This window comes from Lissotriton vulgaris, chromosome 5 (assembly GCF_964263255.1).
Source record: "Lissotriton vulgaris chromosome 5, aLisVul1.2, whole genome shotgun sequence".
Taxonomy (NCBI): domain Eukaryota; kingdom Metazoa; phylum Chordata; class Amphibia; order Caudata; family Salamandridae; genus Lissotriton; species Lissotriton vulgaris.
This window is the reverse complement of record NC_141693.1, coordinates 1,277,209,120-1,277,230,477: the sequence shown is the minus strand read 5'-3', so window position 1 is coordinate 1,277,230,477 and position 21,358 is coordinate 1,277,209,120. Positions and strand designations below refer to the sequence as shown.

The 21,358-nt window shown below is 43.0% G+C and overlaps 1 protein-coding gene across 1 annotated transcript in view; it reads right to left on the bottom strand.

Annotated features, from left to right (window-relative positions):
* LOC147712454 (receptor-type tyrosine-protein phosphatase V-like) overlaps nucleotides 1-21,358 on the bottom strand; it is a 558,680-nt gene that overhangs the window by 56,583 nt on the left and 480,739 nt on the right. Inside the window, exons 39-43 of the mRNA XM_086923127.1 lie at nucleotides 19,414-19,501; nucleotides 17,870-17,966; nucleotides 16,920-16,996; nucleotides 5,529-5,663; nucleotides 2,983-3,099 (exon numbers count right to left, since the gene is read on the bottom strand). Coding sequence (XP_086779253.1) covers nucleotides 2,983-3,099; nucleotides 5,529-5,663; nucleotides 16,920-16,996; nucleotides 17,870-17,966; nucleotides 19,414-19,501 — 514 coding nt within the window. The remainder of the gene's footprint in view (nucleotides 1-2,982; nucleotides 3,100-5,528; nucleotides 5,664-16,919; nucleotides 16,997-17,869; nucleotides 17,967-19,413; nucleotides 19,502-21,358) is intronic.

The window sequence follows — 21,358 nt, the reverse complement described above, 5'->3', positions numbered from 1 at the left end:
CCCCTGAGGGCCAGTTTCGATTGCACCTCTGTCCTCCCCGAGTGCTGGCTCCAGACCTGCTGGGCGTCTGGGAATTCCCAGACGCATCCTCAAAGGGATCAAAGGACCAACTGCCGGACCTCACCCACTCCACGGACCGCCCCCACAGCCTCAGACCTCCGCCTGCGAGAGTCCGGACATCAAAGGGTCCCTGGACTATATCAAGGGGCGCCCCTGAACTAGCGGGCAGTTGTATCTTGGACAAGGAAGCCCTGCTGATCTGATCGTGGCTGAACTGAACCTCGTGAACTCTTTGAGCCCTGCTGACGCTGTCGCGGCTCGTTCTTGGAACTGAACCATCGGAGCCCTGCTGACCTCTTCGCGGCTCAAGCTTGAATCTTAAAGACATCTACCGAACCTTCTGAGCCTTGCTGACGTTGTCGCGGCTCCTCCTGAACTTCCTCCAGAGCGAGCCCTGCTGACGTTTTCGGGGCTCGAGGAACAATCTAGTCTGGCTGGACTATCGAAGTCACCAACCCGAGAGAATCATCCTCAAGTGAGTGGGATCACCAGTGCGACTATCACCTTCCGTAACCCCCCGGCTCGAGGATTGAGAGCTGTGCGCAGGGTACGCTACGTACTGGCCTACAAAACTAAGACTGTCCCGCTACCCCCTCCCTAAAGACATGAGAATCTCTGCGATCCCTCGATCATTGTACATAAGTGTGATATTACTTTTCCTCGTGATTATAAAGAAGATGATAACTCATCCTTCGGTGTTGTGTCTGTTCATAAGTGTGGTGTGGTCCTCGTGTGTACGATTCGCTACCTGAGGTCTTCCCCGGTGGAGATCCCTCATAAGGCTCGGCATTATTGGTGGTAGAGGTGGGTCACGGAGGAGTCGGGTAGACATAACCTGGGCTCTGGGATCGCCCCTTCTAACATTCATCAGTGCACAATTTCTACAGACACACACACCACCAGCCATCAGTGCACACATCAATTGTTAACACATCCACAATTAATTATTGTAACAATAGCAGTATGGCGCACTTTAGTTTTAAACATATTCATTTAAAGCACAGCATGCCACCATTGCAACAAAAATAAATACAAATTTTTTTGGTCTACAATTTATGGACTTTTGTTGCAATTGGTGTTGAAATATTTAGCAATGTCAATAGCTCAAACTTAATTAATGCGAGACCTATTGCATTGTAAATGCTTGTTGGTCTTCTTGCGATTGACAGGATGCTTGACAGTGGAAGGAGCCCTGATGTGCTTATTAGACATAAAAACAGAAACCGAATTTGAGTGGAAGAAGTGCGGGCTGCTTCACCTCATTATGGACTGGTATGAGGGGGACCCGATTCAGGGTAATATAGTTGACTAATAACTCACAGGAATGGTGAATTATGTATACAAAGATAATAGGCAATTTCCACATTTTCGTGCATCTTCCCCTTAAATGGGGCACATGCGGAAGCAGCATTGCACATTCATGCCCCAATTCAACAATATTGTTGTACGAGTAGGAGTGCCTTACTTTTGTATTCCTCTTTGCTTACTAATACATTTCAGCAGTAAGCCAGGAGTACTACTTGTTTACTCCTGGATCATTGTTAGGATTCAGGGTTCTCAGAGTAAGCTGCTTCGGCAGTGTGGCGGAGCAGAATGCAGGAGGAAAATCCTCATCTTGATCGTCTTCTGGGTATTGCACGGAACATAGCGGTACCTGTTTTGAACCTCCAATATACTTTTTGGGATTTGATTCTAAAGGAGGGCTGGTTAGGTATTTATAAACGTTGTATGCCAATTGTTGACGCCTAGGTACAACACTCAAATTAGGTTTGCTACTATAGTTGTATTATGAGGGGTGGGTGTTTTATAATTGTTAGTGAATTATGATGTTGGTATCATGGCCATGTTGTATTGGTATCATGGTATTGTTTTGTCAGTTTAAAGGATGGTTTTAATTCTGAAAGCAACAAAATATTATACAGAAGGAATGAGAGAATAGAGGCTCTTACCAACCCCCACCAGCCCCTTTAGCACCGTTCCTGTCAGCACCAAATTCTTTATGTAAAAAAAGATAGTGTTGTAGATGTGAACAGGCATTGTGAGTCAATAGCAGCACAACTGTCCACTTGCACTTGGCTTTCAGACTCTGAAACCCACCAGGGAAACCAAGATATATTCTGCTTTTAACTTAACAAGATGGCAAAGAGACAAACTAAGAAACTGTTAACTTTCTCAACTTCTGTATCTATCCAAGGTATTCAGGTCTACTTGCAGATATTACACTATAGCGATAATTTACATTGTAAATAATACGAACATTAATTTTCAGACTTTTATAATACATATGTATTCCTCCCAAACACATGAAATCAATGTTATCAACATAAGAAGAATGATTGACTGAGTTGACGACTGTCAGCATTCGGCTATATTACCTGCAGGTTTCATGCAACCATTTGCACAGGCACACAACACGTGAGCTATTCTACCAAAACTTGACCTTATGACTGGCACAGTCACAATGATGTCGGCAACAGATACATTGACCCTCTGAGCTATAATACAGGGAATGCAATCCCGCTACCTATAGGTTTCAAGCAATGCTTGACAGCAGGTAGCTATTTTACGGTTATTTTAAGACAATTCAAATCTGAGAAATACATTCAATAAATTACAGAGCTGCATTAATCACCTAAACCATATAACCATGAAATTTATAGAACGTTGCTGGATACAAAGAGATGCCTACAACAAGTTCCAACCCAAGTCACTAAGATAATTTAAATGTGCCAATTTACTTGGTTGTAAATTTTGGAAAAATAACAAATATGCATTGGCAAACCCCAGGTTTACTATGACTGCTACATCTGCAATCTGAATGGATCCCAGAGATTGTTTTCCATTTCGGGCTCCACCCGAAGTAGGATACACTTGAACCCAATCGCCCCTGTTCCTATCTTGTCCTGAGACGTATATACTCACATGCTTTATCTTGAGATGTGTGCACTTCCAACCCATCATGCTCTTCATTGCCGCAAGATGAACAGTCACACTCCCACTGAAGATCGGACTGGCATCCACGGGCCAACACTCGGGAAGCTGGGATTGACAGAGACAGCCTTGTAAAAGATGGTGAGGAACTGCGGCACGTCAACTTTATGATCCCCACCATTGGTAAGTTCTTACTGTGCTGTTGTGTCCCACAAAAGATACCTTGCACACTGCAATAGCAACTACTTCTAGAAGTAACCAGAAAAAAACAGGCCAAAAAGAGACAAGGAGACAGAATATGGCCTGGAAATCACATGGTGAATCAGTTTACTGAGTCAGGGCAAAGTCACAGTCTAACGAGGTCACAATTGTGCCAGTGACATTTAAAGATCCTCACCTAAATTAATTAAATTATACCTCCACTTCTAGTTCTGGGTAACTTTCAAGGATACATTATAAATGCCCATCTTCGAGACTCCCTAGTCTATTTCAAGAAAAGGAATAGAAAGTGACAGGCTTTCATGACTTTCTTATAGGCCTTATAAGTCCCAAAAGTGGATACCAAACGTTTTTGGAGAAACATGAATCTAGCCTCTCGAAACAACAACACAAATGTGCACTGCACAATGAAGGAGTCAAATTCCTGTGATCCTGAAAAAAAATGGACCCGCCCCATACTAAAAGAATACTTGTGTAATTATAGGCAGTCCTTCACAAATCACGGTTCATGCATATTCAGTAGATGGGAGCATGCCTGGTTCTCACTCATGCATGTAGCTCCTCCACCTTAGCCTTAAGGGACCTACACTGGTTGCCGGTGCACTTGCGTGTATTGTATAAAGCGGCGTGCCTAGTGTTTAAGGCGGTACATCGACAGGGCCCAGTGCCACTGCAGAATATGTTTGCTTGGTACTCTGCCTCGCGGTCCCTTCGCTCTTCTTCGGCACAATTGCTTGTGGTTCCGAGGTTCCAGAGAGTAAGGATGGGTGGCCGCTCGTTTAGCGTCGCAGCGGCCAAACTCTGGAACTCCCTGCCACTCCCTTTGAGAAGTCAAAGGGACTACTTCCCGTTTAGGAAAGTCCTAGAAATGCATCTGTTCCCTAAGGATGTCTGAGCAGTGGAAGTGTTGTTGACCGGATCTCAAGCGCCAGGATGCCCTTGGGGCGACAGGACCGCGCTATATAAGTACACCTACAATACAATACAATGATGAACCATAGCGAAATTGCCTTGCTAGTCCATGGAAGATACCTTGAAGGCACTGCTGCTGTTACAGATAATTCACTTTTATCTCAATTATAGGATCTTCAATTTCTTCTCATAATCAGCATGAGTATCCAAGTGATGAGCATGAAGACCAAGTAGATCACAGAGTAATCATACATGACGTGAGTATTTCTGAGGCTGAGCACAGACTATTTAAAGATTCACATCTCCTGTCAGAACACAAATGGTAGTGCGGAGTGAATGTGTGAAATGGCTCCCATTGGATTTCCTTATGGTGAGAGTGTTAGAGAATAAAGGGAGTGTCATTGCTGGAAAGAGGTAATAAGGTATACTACCACATGCAACTCGATAACTACTTTTGCATATAAAACGTTAGGAGGAGAAAGCAAACCACATTGATTTTCCTTGTCTAAAATCATGGTTACATATATGAGGTTATATCACGAGGAGTTTCTATGTCTCCAATAACAGTTTTGTTGATCAGAGCAATTAAACCTTCAGCAGACACTGAATGATTCTAAAGACTATACTATTTGATGGGAAATCAAAAATATCTCCAAAATGAACGTTCTGCACCTTTATGGATACTTTAAAGCACTCCAGCATTCACTGAGGAGGTAACATTGAAAGAATGGAACATGTCAAGGGGTTTCCGGGAGGTCTAGTGTGATGTTCAGATGCTGGTTATCCAGCCTTCTGGAAAACTGTGATCGAGCCTCACAAAGGCAAGTCGGAAGCATCTTCAGAGACTGAGGGAAGATCTGTGTCCCATCCAGGAATGCAGCTCTGTGCTACTCTGATACACTTCCAACAAATGAACCAGCCTGTCTGTGAGAGGGCAGATATTTGTATGGTTTCTGGAGGGATGGGGTATTTCAGAGGATTTCTGGCAACATAACAGTTCAAAATATACTGCTGCGGGAGAGCAACCAAAACTAAATCCAGTCCTCTGACCGAGTATCATTCACTAGACAATAATGCAAAGGGCTGGGCATTTCCATCTCTGCACTCCTAGAGAATCATGATCTTGAGTTTCTGGCTACCAATGTACTAAACACATTCTATGCAGCTTTTTAGTGGTCTTGACGTCACGTAATACTACTAAACTTACTTAGAGGCTCCACAAAGCGGTTCTACTACATTGAGACTGAGAAACGTGATTGTGTTTCAATGTAATTCTGTTCTTATAAAAGCATAAGAGTGCTTCCTATCCAATCAAGTCTTTATGCAACACCAGGTTCAAATCGATCTCCCAAAAACACACTACCCAATGTCCATTGCAGTTTATCAGTTAGGCCCTTAAAACTCACCTCGTCATTCTCGCCGAAAGGCACCAGAGTGACAATAGTGTGGACGTTATGTTCCCAAGCCATCCTCCAGAACTGTTCAATAGTGTCCTCTTCAGGCCCATGAACAGCAAGGTAATCCTTCGCTGAGTTGAAGCCCTGTAAAGCATCAATAGAACCATAGTAAGAACCTTGAACCCCATTGTCAACACCACGTTAACGTGAAGTAGAGTTTCACTTAGTGCAAGTCCAGGGATTTCCCTCTTTGAATATGGATTGTGATACACAGTGGCGTAGCTAGAAGGGATGAGTAGTGGGGGGCAGTCTACCCGGAAGGCGAGGGGCGGATGGCACTTCACGTGAGGAGAGCAACTTTGGCAAGCACAAGTTAAGTGGTAATCTCTTTTAAAATGTTTTCTTTTCCCTCATCATTGTCTGTAGACTCCCTCTCCCTGCTCTTACCTGCATCAGCCGTCACTGGGCGGCAAGCTCGGGGACCGCCCTAGGCGGCAAAAGCTCTAGCTAAACCACTAGTGATGCAGGGGTTAAGGCACAGTAAGAGGTCTACAACTCTTCAGATATAAGCATAATTACCAAACACAGTAACCCTTTTACCAACACAAATTTAAAAGCTAGAACACCAATTTTGCAGAACTTTTTCCAGCTTGTGAATCAGTGAGCATGCAAAATCTCATCCATTTTCACACAAGCAGAATCAGGGTTCCGTTGCACATTAAGATGTCCTTTATGAATGCCAAATCTCTGTTAGGTAGGCAGATCACTCCTCACTCAAAACTGACACCCAGGGCTCTTTTATGAGTGCACTGTAATGCCGAAGGTACTGTTAACACAATTTGTGGTCCCATCTGAATTAAAAGGTTTGAGAATGTACTGCTGACCTGGTGTGCTTCACATGGCACTTTGCTTGCTCCAAGCAGGCAAAATCTCAGTCTAAAACTCCATGGGAAACTAAGGAGTTACTGGGGAAATTTGCTGAGAGGTTATTGATTCCATTATTGAGTGCCCTGTTAATTCATCATTTCTGAGGGTACCCAAGGTATTTTCCCTTAGTCCTCTAGTATTCCCCTTCAGAGGAACCAATTGCTCTAAAATCAGTAGCTCAAGGTGGCTGGGAAGCACCAGGAGAAACACCAAAGCATAATGAGGCACCTCAGGGAACAGGTCCATGTTATTCAGGTGAGCACCAGAGTTATAACTATTTTTAGTGCCTTTTACATACTTACCTGCACATCACAATTCACATAAATCCAGTTTTAATTGCAATAAACCTATGTCAACTGTCAGGAAAAAACTATTTTCAAAGGCCTGTAAGAGAAGGGAAATATTTTCCATTTAAAGAAGATGTTATGTTATCAGTATTTGTATTACAAAAACAACAGTGGTCCCATGCAATATAGGATATTTTTATTTATTTATTTATTTATTTATTTTTGACACTTATAAAGCGCTACTTATACCCTTAGGCGTCAAGGCGCTAAAACCATTATTGAAAGGGAGGGAAGAAAGAGTAGGCAGGAAAAAAAAGAATGATCAGTGTAACAGTTAAGCATGGTTAATGAGAGAACAGCCAGGTTTTCAGGAGTTTACGAAACTGAAACAGCGTAACACTCCGTCTGATGTTGAGAGGCAAGGTGTTCCAAAATCTGGGGGCAGCCACAAGGAAGCGACGGTCTCCCCAGGACACTGTTTTGGTGCGTGGAACAGACAATTGATTGAGAGTGGCAGAGCGTAAAGCTCTTGTCGGTTTGTAAAATTGAAGTTTGTCTCTCAGGAAATGTGGTCCTTGGTTGTTAACTGATTTAAAGACTATACAGAGAGCCTTGAAGAGGATCCTTTTTTGTACAGTCAGCCAGTGCAGGTCTTTTATGTTTTGGGCAATAGGTTCAAACTTTGTTTTGCCGGTGATGAGACGGGCTGCTGCATTCTGTATTGTTTGAAGTTTAGTGATGACTCGAGATTGCGCATTAAGAAATAAACCATTACAGTAGTCCAAAGATGAAAGGACAAGAGCCGAGACCAGTGTCTTAATCGCAGGTTCGGGTAGGAATGGACGAATTTTACGAATCATTTTTAATTTTAAGTGCGCTGTGGATGCTGTCTTATTGGCGTGATCCATAAAGTTCAAACCATCGTCGAAGATAACCCCCAGATTCCTGACCTTCGAGGTCGGTGTGGGGGGGGTACCAAAGGTCTCTGGCCACCATCTGGTGGACCAGGCTGGAGACAAAGGGCCGAAGACCAGCACCTCAGTTTTCTCTGAGTTCAGCTTTAAACAATTGGTTTCCATCCAGTCTCCTATATCTAGGAGCCCTTTCTTAAATTTTTCGGCTACTTGCTCTCCGTCCCCCTTGATCGCCAGCACTAGTTGGGTGTCATCAGCGTACGAGGTCAGGCTCATCCCGTGAGCTTTGATGGTCTTAGCTAGGTCCGACACATAGATGTTAAACAGTGTCGGACTAAGGGATGAGCCTTGAGGGACACCACAGGGGGCGGAGAGTTGTGCTGATTGAAAGGGTCCTAGGATGACCGCCTGCGTTCTATTGGCAAGGAAGGAGGCTATTAAGTTTTTGGCAGAGTGACAGATGCCAAATCCTTGGACACGGCCGACCAAGATGTTGTGGTCGACCGTGTCAAAAGCCGCTGAAAGGTCTAACAGAACCAATATGGCAGTGCCACCTTGGTCCCTAATCTCCCTGATGTCATCCGCGGCTTTAATCAGGGCGGTCTCAGTCCCGTGAAATTTTCGGAACCCGAACTGTGTATCGTCCAGGAGCTGGTGATCCTCGACGAACTCAGAGATCTGGATGTTCATGATCTTTTCGATGGTCTTGGCAATAAACGGTAAGCTGGCAATTGGTCGATAATTTTTCAGCTCATTTTTATCGAGCGAAGGTTTTTTTAACAGAGGCTTTAGTAGCGTGTTTTTGAGTGAGTTGGGGTATTGGCCTGACCGCAGTATCAGATTACAGACATGTGTGAGAGCCGGCAGGATGATTTCTAAAGCTGGTCTGAGTACCGATAGGGGACAAGGGTCGAGGGGGGAGCCTGATTTAATAGTCAGCAATGTGTTTTTTATTTGTTCCTGGGTGACTGATTGAAAGCACGGGAAAACATTAGCCAAGGGGGAGATGACGGGAGATGTGGCGACAGAAAGTGATTTGGAAGAAAATGCTTGGTAGATATCATCTACCTTGGTGTAGAAAAAAGATGCCAAAGCATCACAGAGAGATTGTGACGGGGGAGGCGTGAGGTCCGGTGAGTTGCCAGATAAAGCTTTAGTAATGGAGAATAGTTGTTTACTAGAATTTTTGGCTTGCTCGATTTGGTCCGTATAATATTCTCTTTTGGCCTGCACTATCATATTTTTATATAGGGCAACGGCTTCCCTATAGTTAGACTTACTAACAGCATCATAATCTTTCCTCCAGATTCTCTCCTTGCTGCGATTTATCTGTTTTTGTGTCCTGAGTGTATCATTGTACCAAGGGGCGGAGGGTTTAGCTCGATTGCTGGAATGTTCCTTAGAAGGGGCTGATTGGTGGGAAGCCTGACCAATCCAGTCGTATAATTGCTGGAGAGCTAGATTGGGGTCATCCACGAAATCTGGACAAGTTTGTATGAGTGTAGACTTGAAATTTTCTAGGTTTATGTTTTTCCAATCTTTAAACGGTAGTTTAGGAACCGATTGGAAATTGTTATTGTAATCATTGCGAGTAGCAATGTTTGCAAAGATTGCAAAGTGGTCTGTCCACTGCATGGGCAGAATGCTGGTGATTTGGAGTCCTTCTAAGTTGGAAAAAATAGGATCCAGAATGTGGCCCGCTTGGTGTGTAGAGGACATGACAAGCTGTTTTAACCCTAGATTACCTAGGTCAGAGGTGAGAGCAACGGAGTCAGCTAAGTGATCTTGGTCTAGATGAAAATTCAGGTCACCGAGGACTGTGAAGGTGGTTTCTGTGGCTACAGATTCCATTATGGAGTTTAGGCTGGACAGAAAAGTAGTCTTTGATCCCGGGGGCCGATATATTAGCATTCCCTTAAAGTTAAATGAGGGAGAAATATTAATAGCAAATTGCATGGCCTCACAAGCGGTGGAAGGAATGACGGTAGTTTTAACCGGATAAATGTCTCTGGCAATTATGGCCAGCCCACCCCCTCTTTGTTTGGGCCTATCCTGACAGTAGGCCTTGAATCCAGGTGGCACAGCGATGACCAGGTCTGGCTGTGAGGATTCATCCGTCCACGTTTCAGTGATGAACAAAATGTCAAGAGAATTGTCAATAATGAGATCAAATATTTCCTGCCTGTGCTTCCCAAGAGACCTGGCATTGATAAGAGCTATAGAAGTAGTACCACCTGCATCATACTTATTTGGAGTGCTCACGGTTTGAAGGGGAGGAGGCAGGGGGATGGAGTAAAGGCAGTGAGAACAAACAATGGTCGTGTCTTTGTGAATATCTGATAGGTTCCTTTTTAGACAGTTAGAAGTGTCAGGTGGGCATAAGGCAAGTACGGTGTGTCTGGAATATGTTATGATACTTGCCGATAAATTTTTAACAGGGTTTGTGGCCCTAGGCCCGGTCCCGGCGCGGACGGGCGCAGACGGGCTTGCCTCTGGCGCGCCTCCGGCGCGCCCGCTGCGCCCGCCCGCTGCGCGGACGGGACGTGTCTTTCTTTTTATACATGAAAGGGGCGGGAAGGGAGGGAGCATTCGATCGACTGGAGCGCAGCCCTTCCCTGCTCAAGATGGCGGGTGTCACGAGTGGTCACGTGAGCGCGACCGAAAGTGCAGCGCTGATGGTAATAAGCTGCAAACGCGCAATGCAGCGCGGTGTGAATAAGCAGAAGGTGCTGTAAGTATTTTAGCCACCGATCATGTATTTAAAAATACATGTGTAAAGGTTACCTCCCAATGAACAGGTAGTTACCACAGCAATGTAAAATGCGCTAATTAAAAGATACTAACACAGGGATAGAGGAGAGATCCCCCGGCTTCCGCCTCAGGGGAGAGCAAGTTTAAAAGTAAGGTTTTACCGGATTAAGGCAGGGAACTCCTTAAGTACATGCAGGGGGCGGGAGCGCTCGATCGACTGGAGCGCAGCCCTTCCCTGCTCAAGATGGCGGGTGTCACGAGTGGTCACGTGAGCGCGACCGAAAGTGCAGCGCTGATGGTAATAAGCTGCAAACGCGCAATGCAGCGCGGTGTGAATAAGCAGAAGGTGCTGTAAGTATTTTAGCCACCGATCATGTATTTAAAAATACATGTGTAAAGGTTACCTCCCAATGAACAGGTAGTTACCACAGCAATGTAAAATGCGCTAATTAAAAGATACTAACACAGGGATAGAGGAGAGATCCCCCGGCTTCCGCCTCAGGGGAGAGCAAGTTTAAAAGTAAGGTTTTACCGGATTAAGGCAGGGAACTCCTTAAGTACATGCAGGGGGCGGGAGCGCTCGATCGACTGGAGCGCAGCCCTTCCCTGCTCAAGATGGCGGGTGTCACGAGTGGTCACGTGAGCGCGACCGAAAGTGCAGCGCTGATGGTAATAAGCTGCAAACGCGCAATGTGAATAAGCAGAAGGTGCTGTAAGTATTTTAGCCACCGATCATGTATTTAAAAATACATGTGTAAAGGTTACCTCCCAATGAACAGGTAGTTACCACAGCAATGTAAAATGCGCTAATTAAAAGATACTAACACAGGGATAGAGGAGAGATCCCCCGGCTTCCGCCTCAGGGGAGAGCAAGTTTAAAAGTAAGGTTTTACCGGATTAAGGCAGGGAACTCCTTAAGTACATGCAGGGGGCGGGAGCGCTCGATCGACTGGAGCGCAGCCCTTCCCTGCTCAAGATGGCGGGTGTCACGAGTGGTCACGTGAGCGCGACCGAAAGTGCAGCGCTGATGGTAATAAGCTGCAAACGCGCAATGCAGCGCGGTGTGAATAAGCAGAAGGTGCTGTAAGTATTTTAGCCACCGATCATGTATTTAAAAATACATGTGTAAAGGTTACCTCCCAATGAACAGGTAGTTACCACAGCAATGTAAAATGCGCTAATTAAAAGATACTAACACAGGGATAGAGGAGAGATCCCCCGGCTTCCGCCTCAGGGGAGAGCAAGTTTAAAAGTAAGGTTTTACCGGATTAAGGCAGGGAACTCCTTAAGTACATGCAGGGGGCGGGAGCGCTCGATCGACTGGAGCGCAGCCCTTCCCTGCTCAAGATGGCGGGTGTCACGAGTGGTCACGTGAGCGCGACCGAAAGTGCAGCGCTGATGGTAATAAGCTGCAAACGCGCAATGCAGCGCGGTGTGAATAAGCAGAAGGTGCTGTAAGTATTTTAGCCACCGATCATGTATTTAAAAATACATGTGTAAAGGTTACCTCCCAATGAACAGGTAGTTACCACAGCAATGTAAAATGCGCTAATTAAAAGATACTAACACAGGGATAGAGGAGAGATCCCCCGGCTTCCGCCTCAGGGGAGAGCAAGTTTAAAAGTAAGGTTTTACCGGATTAAGGCAGGGAACTCCTTAAGTACATGCAGGGGGCGGGAGCGCTCGATCGACTGGAGCGCAGCCCTTCCCTGCTCAAGATGGCGGGTGTCACGAGTGGTCACGTGAGCGCGACCGAAAGTGCAGCGCTGATGGTAATAAGCTGCAAACGCGCAATGCAGCGCGGTGTGAATAAGCAGAAGGTGCTGTAAGTATTTTAGCCACCGATCATGTATTTAAAAATACATGTGTAAAGGTTACCTCCCAATGAACAGGTAGTTACCACAGCAATGTAAAATGCGCTAATTAAAAGATACTAACACAGGGATAGAGGAGAGATCCCCCGGCTTCCGCCTCAGGGGAGAGCAAGTTTAAAAGTAAGGATATGGCATACAAATGAATACAGACACTATGGATTCTGTATTTGTCTGACTTGTCCAGCCGGATAGAGGTCAGAGTGTATTTACTTGTATCAAAAATTGAGGGAAAATATCCTTCAACAATCTCACGTTGTGGGGCACAAGCCTGTACCTCATTTAAACACAAAACACTTTAGTACAATCAAAGTGGAAAAAGGGCTTTTAGGCAATAAAGCTCAAGTTGTTCTACAAATCACAATATGAACAAATATTTTCAATTGCGCCTTTACAGTCAATATTAGTACAATATATACACACTGTATAAGGCACGTCAATTGGTCGACGGCGTTTCAATCCCACTTTTAATTCAAAGGGATCATCATCAGGACATTAAATACATGCCTAATATTTGTAAGCCTCTAAAACCATGAATCAGGACCGGCCAGGCAGAGTCGGGGATCCGATCACGTGCAGGTTGCAGGGGTACCGGTCACGTGCGGGGTACCGGTACCCCTGCAACCTGCACGTGATCGGATCCCCGACTCTGCCTGGCCGGTCCCGATTCGGGTGACCGTATCCCCTTGAATACCCTGCCCTGAAAATTCATTGGTTTAGAGGCTTACAATTATTAGGCATGTATTTAATGTCCTGATGATGATCCCTTTGAATTAAAAGTGGGATCGAAACGCCGTCGACCAATTGACGTGCCTTATACAGTGTGTATATATTGTACTAATATTGACTGTAAAGGCGCAATTGAAAATATTTGTTCATATTGTGATTTGTAGAACAACTTGAGCTTTATTGCCTAAAAGCCCTTTTTCCTCTCTTTTCACTTTGATTGTACTAAAGTGTTTTGTGTTTAAATGAGGTACAGGCTTGTGCCCCACAACGTGAGATTGTGGAAGGATATTTTCCCTCTATTTTTTGATATAAGTAAATACACTCTGACCTCTATCGGGCTGGACAGGTCAGACAAATACAGAATCCATTGTGTCTGTATTCATTTGTATGTCATATCCTATATTGCATGGGACCACTGTTGTTTTTGTAATAATTGCTCCCCGAGGTCCTGTGCTGACTAAACTTGGGGTCGCTTGTTGTTTTCTAAACACATCAGTATTTGTATAGCACGCTGACCCACCAAGAGCCCGTAGTGTGAGGCCAGACCTGGAGGACATACTGTAAGAGTCAGGTCTTCAGCTTCCTGCAGAATTTAAGAAGAGAGGATGAGCCTCTTACATGTTATGGGAGGTTGTACCAGGCCTTAGTAACCAGGTATGAGAATGTGTGACCGTCTGCTCTGCTTTTGTGTATATGAGGGAAGTGTGCTATTGAGAGGCTGCAGAGCAGAGGAGTCCGGAAGGTTGGAAGAAACTAATGCAGCTGTTCATGTAGGCAGGGCCTGTGTTTTGGAGTGCTTTGTAGGCACTCAAAAATAGCTTTTGCTTAATTGTGATCAATTTATAAACTCTACAAACCACAGTGTAGAAATACAGAACACCTAGGTTTAGGAGAAACAGGTGAATGCCCAAAAGTATATGAATAACTTGGTTCCACCTAGCAATCCCAAAAGTTTCAGATTATGTGTATCTTCATGACACTCTAATTAATCATGAACACGGGAGATGATCAATATATAAGTCTAGGAGGACTTTATCCAGGTACCAATGTAATGCAACAGAAGATGGAGACTACAGACTACTGGCATTGTCGTTTGACTACTGAAGTGCCTTTGTCAATTAAACAATCAATTACTGCATCTGATTCTCAGGCTGACCAAGGCCTGTAGAAGTAGGGAGAGGGCAACAATTATCCTCTTTGCATTTCTTTCCCTCAACCTCATCATCCTTAGAACAATGACAACTTTGGAGGTGCACTTTCCGTGATTCATGATTAACACAAAGCACCTTTTCTAAAAGGAGGCCTTTTATATAGTCCCATCAAGGACCCAGTCTGTCAGAATCGGAGCCTGAGAGTTTCCCTTTTTGAAACTACTTCTTTCAGTTTTTAAGCATAAACAGGATAAAAATAAATTCAAAATATATCTTTATCTAATTGATATGACCATTAAGACACCCTGACTTGAGCCATTAATCTTCAGAGTAAGACTCTAAGATCTAAATAGCTTTTTTTTTTTAAAAAGGTTTGGAGAAAATCGCGATTTGACCCAACCCAAAACTCCTCCGCCACAAGAGCCCCCCCCCCCGGCACCGCTGGGTCTCTTTCCCTACACATATCATTTCTCCTAATAAAAGCAGATAGAATTTTTGGGGAAAAAACACAAATTCGAGGACAAATAACAAATGCAGATTGCATCAGTTATTACAAATAATCCGAACACCTGTAATGTTTGGTAATACCGAAGCTGATGAATTACCATTGCCTCTGGTAATTTCAGAAACTAAATGACCACATGGGATTCTCTTCACTAATACTGAAAACCGCATGATTCTTTTGCTGTGCAATACCTTGGTGCATAGAAAAGCTCTTCAAAAGATAAACTTGCAGTGAAATTTCTGCAAAGATTTTCTATTGTGCCTAGAAATGCTTTGCAAAAGGTAAACTAACAGAGAAACATTCTGCATGAATTTCCCGGAGTGGTTAGTTTCTGTTGAAGTGAAAGATCTTACTAGTTGATGAACATGATCTTGCAATGTTTGAAAGTAACAAGGACCCCCTGGTAAATTCCAATTTCTAGGACTGGGTAAAACACTGTGTGAAGTAAATTCCTAGACAACCAAATTCATATTAGATCTATATCAAAGCAGTGTCAAAATAGTCAATGTAAGGCTAATTATGCACACAAATAACTAAAAAAGGTCAAATAAATAATATAAAAAACTATGAAGATATTTTATTCATGAAATCATTCATTTCATTAAAAACATAGTACAAATAGATAATACATGATATTATTTTACATACATATATAAAAAACAACAATATCTTCAAAATTCAATGCTATTGAAGGTAGATAGTGCTGTGGCAGAACTGTTAAATACGTCACATTTTCAACGCGCATTTCAGCGTAAGTGACGCCTTCATCAGGATAAAAAATAACTCATACTAGAATTAAAAACAATACTAAAAAAGATGTCTTGGAATAATAATGCAATACTTTAAAATGCCTTTACATTATCTTGACTAGACACCTGTTTACGTTATAGGTGGGAATGCCTTCAGTAATCTAACAATAGGAAATTGTCTACCAGCAGTGTGTATTATAGATGAGGTAAACTGCACAGTAATGATAATATGGTAAATCATGAACATATTCAAAACACGTAATTTATTAGCTAGTCTCATGTAGGATAAAGAGAATGTAGAATAAGAGTAGTGAGACCCAGACTCCCCCAAGGTGATTTAGGGCCTGGATGTGATTAGATAGCATAAATGGATATATCTTGAAAACTACCTGTTGTTCCGGTAAGAGTAGCCCGGAAAGGAGGAATATAGTTTATCTTGTAAACAGAATTTTGATGATCTAAAATGAGAGATATGTCAAATTAGAGTAATGGTAAAAGTACGGAAGGATGAATAGACACTAGCTATTTGATATACAGTCTATGTATCTAATTTGTAGCTTACCAATCTTATTGAGCTGGATTCATTGGATCAAACAATCCAAGAGTGCTGTAGGGTAGGTCGATGTCCGGTGATTAAAAACAATAATCCGATTTAGAAATAGTGGACATATGGAATATATATTATTACTACAATGTTTTGATTTAGGGGAGGACAGTATGGTACTGATGTGCGGTATATCGTAGTTGGTTACCTTAGTGGTAGAGGAATGGCTGATCCAAACAAAAATTCCAATGGTGTGTCTTGCAACAGTATTGTTTTTTTAATTCTAGGAAGTGTGGCATTTTTCCTGATGAAGGCGTCACTTACGCCGAAACGCGTGTCGAAAATTTAAGCAGTTCTGCCACAGCACTATCTACCTTCAATAGCATTGAATTTTGAATATATTGTTGTTTTTTATATATGTATGTAAAATAATATCATGTATTATCTATTTGTACTATGTTTTTAATAAAATTAATGATTTCATGAATAACATATCTTCGTAGTTGCTTTGATATAGATCTAGTATGCATTTGATTGTCTAGGAATTTACTTCACACAACATGATCTTGCAATGCACTAACAGCTTAGAAAACGTATTTCAGGATACTTTACTAAATCTACAAAAAGCAAAAATTGGACATGGGAAAAAACAAGCTTTGCACACGCCAACTTGATACCCAATGCTATTTTGCACCGAGTTGCTTTCTCCACTAGGATCAACTCCTGGGCTTGATGCAGAGTCCACTGTATAGTGCTACAGTGGGGATGGAACTGGACAGGGAGGATTCTAGGATTAAACAGTGTGTACATGTGCTGGATAAAGAAACAGGTCCTTATCATAGTAAAAATAAGCCAACAATGATATCACATGTAAGAATATCTAGTAGTCCATTTCGCATTAGTCTCAGTCAAGACACATTATAAAACCATTGCTTGTTTTGATAAATATGATGTTTTGAATGATCTACTCACAGGGATAAACCAGGCCTTGGCAGCATCAGACAAGGGATCAGGGCCCACAGCTGAGAATTTCACTCTGCACCGGTCATCTGAAAACAAGGGTTTGGAATCAGCATACACAAGAAGGGCATGTCCACTTTCACTAGCCAGACAAGATGAATTACTGGCCAACCTAAAACAATCTGGCCTGTGCTGCCTTCCTTCGTGTTAAGGGCCTTCTGCTAGGTTTCTCGAAAGCGTCTAGAATGGAAACTGTAGAAGTCTGAATCTTGGGTATTAAAGGGCCTGCCATGGCATTAATTTCAATGCCTTCTTAAGATGGGGCATATTTTTACTTACAATGCTAACAATAATTTCATTGTAAGGTCTTTGCCAATAAGACCATTGTCTATACATTCTCCAAACTGCAATCTGTCCTGGCAGGACATTTGACCCAGGAATGATAAAAAGCTTATCGCCTCCAAATGTATAGCTACATAAAAAAGGCTCAGGGAAAATATTTGATTTTACAGGATAGCTCAGGGAAACAAACCACTGATCTGAGACGCAAACCTTTTAGAATTTCAAACACAGTGGGTCAGAGTGAAAACCTGTGGTGTTAATACTTACGAGTCGCACATACATGTGACTGACCCACATAGAAAGATCAGACATAAGCAAAGCAAGGCTGATATTGCCATCTAATAGCTCCTCTTGTAAACTCTGGTTGGTCACATATTGGTTTTATTGGGTAGAGACCTGTAAATTGTTAATTTAGTTCCAATGATTCCCTAACACCACAAAAAGTTATAGTTTGGAAAATATGAAAAAAGAATGAGTGTATGTATTCGGTTATAAACCACCCGTTATTATACTCTCTCTAGCCCCATGGAGCATGAATGCACACTTTGATTATGGACACTTATCATTCTGTCTTCTAATGAACTTTGATCTTAAGAGCAGGGCGACATACACATACTTACATGGTAAGACGCTGGGGTAGGAGTGGGGCTGCTGGTTGACAAGGGCAGCGGCTGCTAGATCCGCACCAACCTCATCCTTGGCCGCCTCCAGAAGCACCTTCAAGAGCAATGAGACATCACAGAATGACAAATCACATGTAAACCAAAGACATGGGTCACATAGTTGCCTGTAACCCTATTTCTACAGGTATCTGTTAAAGAATCTGCTGCTGTTATGATACCAGAAGAAGTTACTTCATTGATTAAACTGCAGAATCCCTCAGTCTCACTGAGTACCAAATATTAAGTCCAAAGAAGAACAATAAAACTCTGTAATCTTATTTACCAAAGAGAATAGTGCTATTTTTCTTGGATCAGAATCAAAAATTAAAGTTTTTACTCCTTGCATAGCAATGGATACAGACACAGATAAACGCAGATACATTCCTCCCAAGTATGTTACAATCTCTAATCTGCATGAATGAAGACACTCGCTAACTAAATGTCAGCCTCCACATCCTCATTTCTATAGTCCCACATGAAGTAATGAGTGTCAGAAACAGCTTTTACAAGTGACAAATGATATTCCGTAATATAAAGTATGTAACTTAGATGTGTACCAGTCTCACCTTAAGGAGAAATCTCTTGACACAAATGCATCTGTTATGTTTAAGGCTCTGCAGCCTTCCATGTCAAGCTTTCTTGATTAGAGGATTTATTACATAAATCAACTGGCAAGCAGGTTGATGGTGTGACTTACTAAAACCTAACAGAAAAGAGGTGATCTAGAACTTGCAGTTTCTCCATGTTGCTCTAAGTTGGAGGTGAGATGAGATCTATATCCAGAGTAGATGGAACCTGACATTTCCGAGAGAAAAGGATTAGGGGAGCCTCTCAGGTTTTCTAAATGCTAAATCTTAAAGGACAGATACTATGAAACTATATGAATATGTGGAAATTGCATGCAAGAGAAAAATCAGATTTCATGGTGATTGCCAGAGCTTTCTAACAACCCTTCAGACAGAGCAAATCTCAATCACTGGAAAATCACAGGACTTGCTAGATTGTTATGACATTGAGGTAAGGAAAAACATTTATTCCAAATATTTAGAATTTACAGATGGTTGCAGGAGTTCATGGCCAAACAATCGTGCTGTGAGAGGAAAAGGCTGGGCCTAATTTAGAACTCACAACACTTAACTCAAAGTCAACGCCCTTGTCTACAGGTTGAAAGCCAGATGTCTTTCAAGCTCTGGTCTGCATGTAACCTTAGCAGTGGAGCCCAGAAATCTACTAGACGTTACACAGGTTCTTATCCTCTAGACCAAAGGGTACTCCTCTCTCTAGGAGACAGACACACAGAGACACAGATCCATACACAGACACACACAAAAACACACAGACACACACAGACACACGTTTATGGCTACCTAAGGCACAAGAATCATATCAGCATGTGAAACAAGGCCGCTTGAAATGATTTGAAGGAGGTTTTGCCAGATATACTTCAAGAAATAAAAGCATGGGTCCATACATAGCTGTCACTCTACTGAGGAAGCACTTACTTGATATTCGTGAAGAAATCCAGCATTACCATTGGCAGATTTTTTCAAGTAGTGCTGGGTAAATGTTTTTTGAAGGATGGGTCGTGACCTGGTGAGACATGAAAGATTGAAACAATGCTTAAAGTCTTTGGATTACAGAGGTTTACAACTCGCTCCTGTCTTGGGTTACTTGTGCTCCGGTTCAGGAAGGGAATGGCCCAGCAGATTGGTCTGGACGGTTCCAATTGGAACAGCATCATTACTGATTTGTATACGACTGTGTTCACACGTAGGTGGCCTGGTGTGCAATATATAGATGGACTGGGATGCTGCCTCAAGTAATTACCAGTGGCAAAGATTAATTCAAGCATTCCATGCATCACTCTTTTGTATACTTTAGCATTGCACTCTAAGTGGGATGGTAATGCCCAGACATGGGTCCAGTACTCACTGTGCCACTAGAACCAAGCTATACCAGACTGATGAGCCCTAATAATTCAAGCATTCTATTCATTTCTTTTTTTATACTTCAGTACAACTCGTTTCTCGTCATTACATGAAAATGAACCCTGTGCATCACAAGACATCTAGGTAATCTCACTAAGTCCTTAGCAATATATGGTGGTGAGTCCAACATATATGGTCAAGGCTGGAACTGATTATTTGCTACACACTGCACAGCTCCACTTTGCTAAGCTGCATTAGCAAATTACAGCAAGAGCATTTCTGATAGGGATAGACTGGCCAGAACTGAGGGAACTAAAAGAACCAATATTACTACTAATTTATGCCTTCTTCATATGATTACCATCGTGCTGCAAGCGTCCTCGTTTAGTCTGTTGTTGAAAACTGTTATTTGTTTGACAGCGACAGATAAACTAGAGTAGCAGCTAACAAAGGTCCTGAATAGATGATCTACAGGTTAGTGTAGAGTGATTGTCAAAACAGAGGTCCTCTATTCTGGGAGTTCATTGTAGAGCCAAACCACTGTTGGTTGTCATCCATGGATGAAGGAGAATAATATATTTGGGGCTCAGGGTTGCATAAGAAAGAATTCACCCGGACCCGGTATCAATTTCTACATTTATAGCTGCTCAGAACCTCACAAGTATATTCAACTTACATTAGTCTTAAGGATGTGAGTATTATGCATTCTTTTGTCTTCGGTTCATCTTCCACTGGAGGAAGTACTGCCAATATACTCTTTCTCATGAAAAGTGAGTGATCACATGAGGAGTGTATACAGGGAAGAAGCAGTTCATGGATTACCAGAAGCAGACTAATGCATGCACCATCAATAGACAAAAACATTCAGAAATGAACTTTAATATTATGACATGGGCAATGACGTATCTGATATATATATGGGAAGTTTATATAGCGCCTGGTTACGCACAAAAGGCGTGTCCCCGCGCGGTGGTAAGTGGAATCAGCAGAGTCACAACCGCAAGGACAGCCCGACATACTGTGTGTAGAGGTGGGTTTTTAGTATCTTCCTGAAGCCAAGTTCAGATGGCTCCCGGCGAAGGTCCAAAGGCAGCGCGTTCCAACTTTTCGTGGCCAGCTACCTTAAGGACCTGCCCACCATCCGTGCCTTTTTTATCCTTGGGACCTGAAGTAGCCCTGCGCAGGAAGAGCGCAGAGTGCGCGTAGGTACATACCGGGTGATCAAGCCCTGCAGTGGAGCGGGTGCTTTACCTCCCAAAATGCGGTGGCATGTGCAGAGGGCCTTAAATTCGACCCGACTCCTTACAGGGAGCCAATGAAGGGCCTGGAGGGCTGCCTTAGACAACGATCTCTTAGGGAATTTTAGGATCAGGCGAGCTGCTGCATTCTGAAGCACCTGAAGGCGGTTGATAGCCTTCCCGGTGGCTCCTAGATAAAGCAGATTGCTGTAATCCAGGCGCCATGTGACATGGGCATGCACCAGCGTCCTGCGGGCTGTCGTAGGCAGGAGATCTAAAAC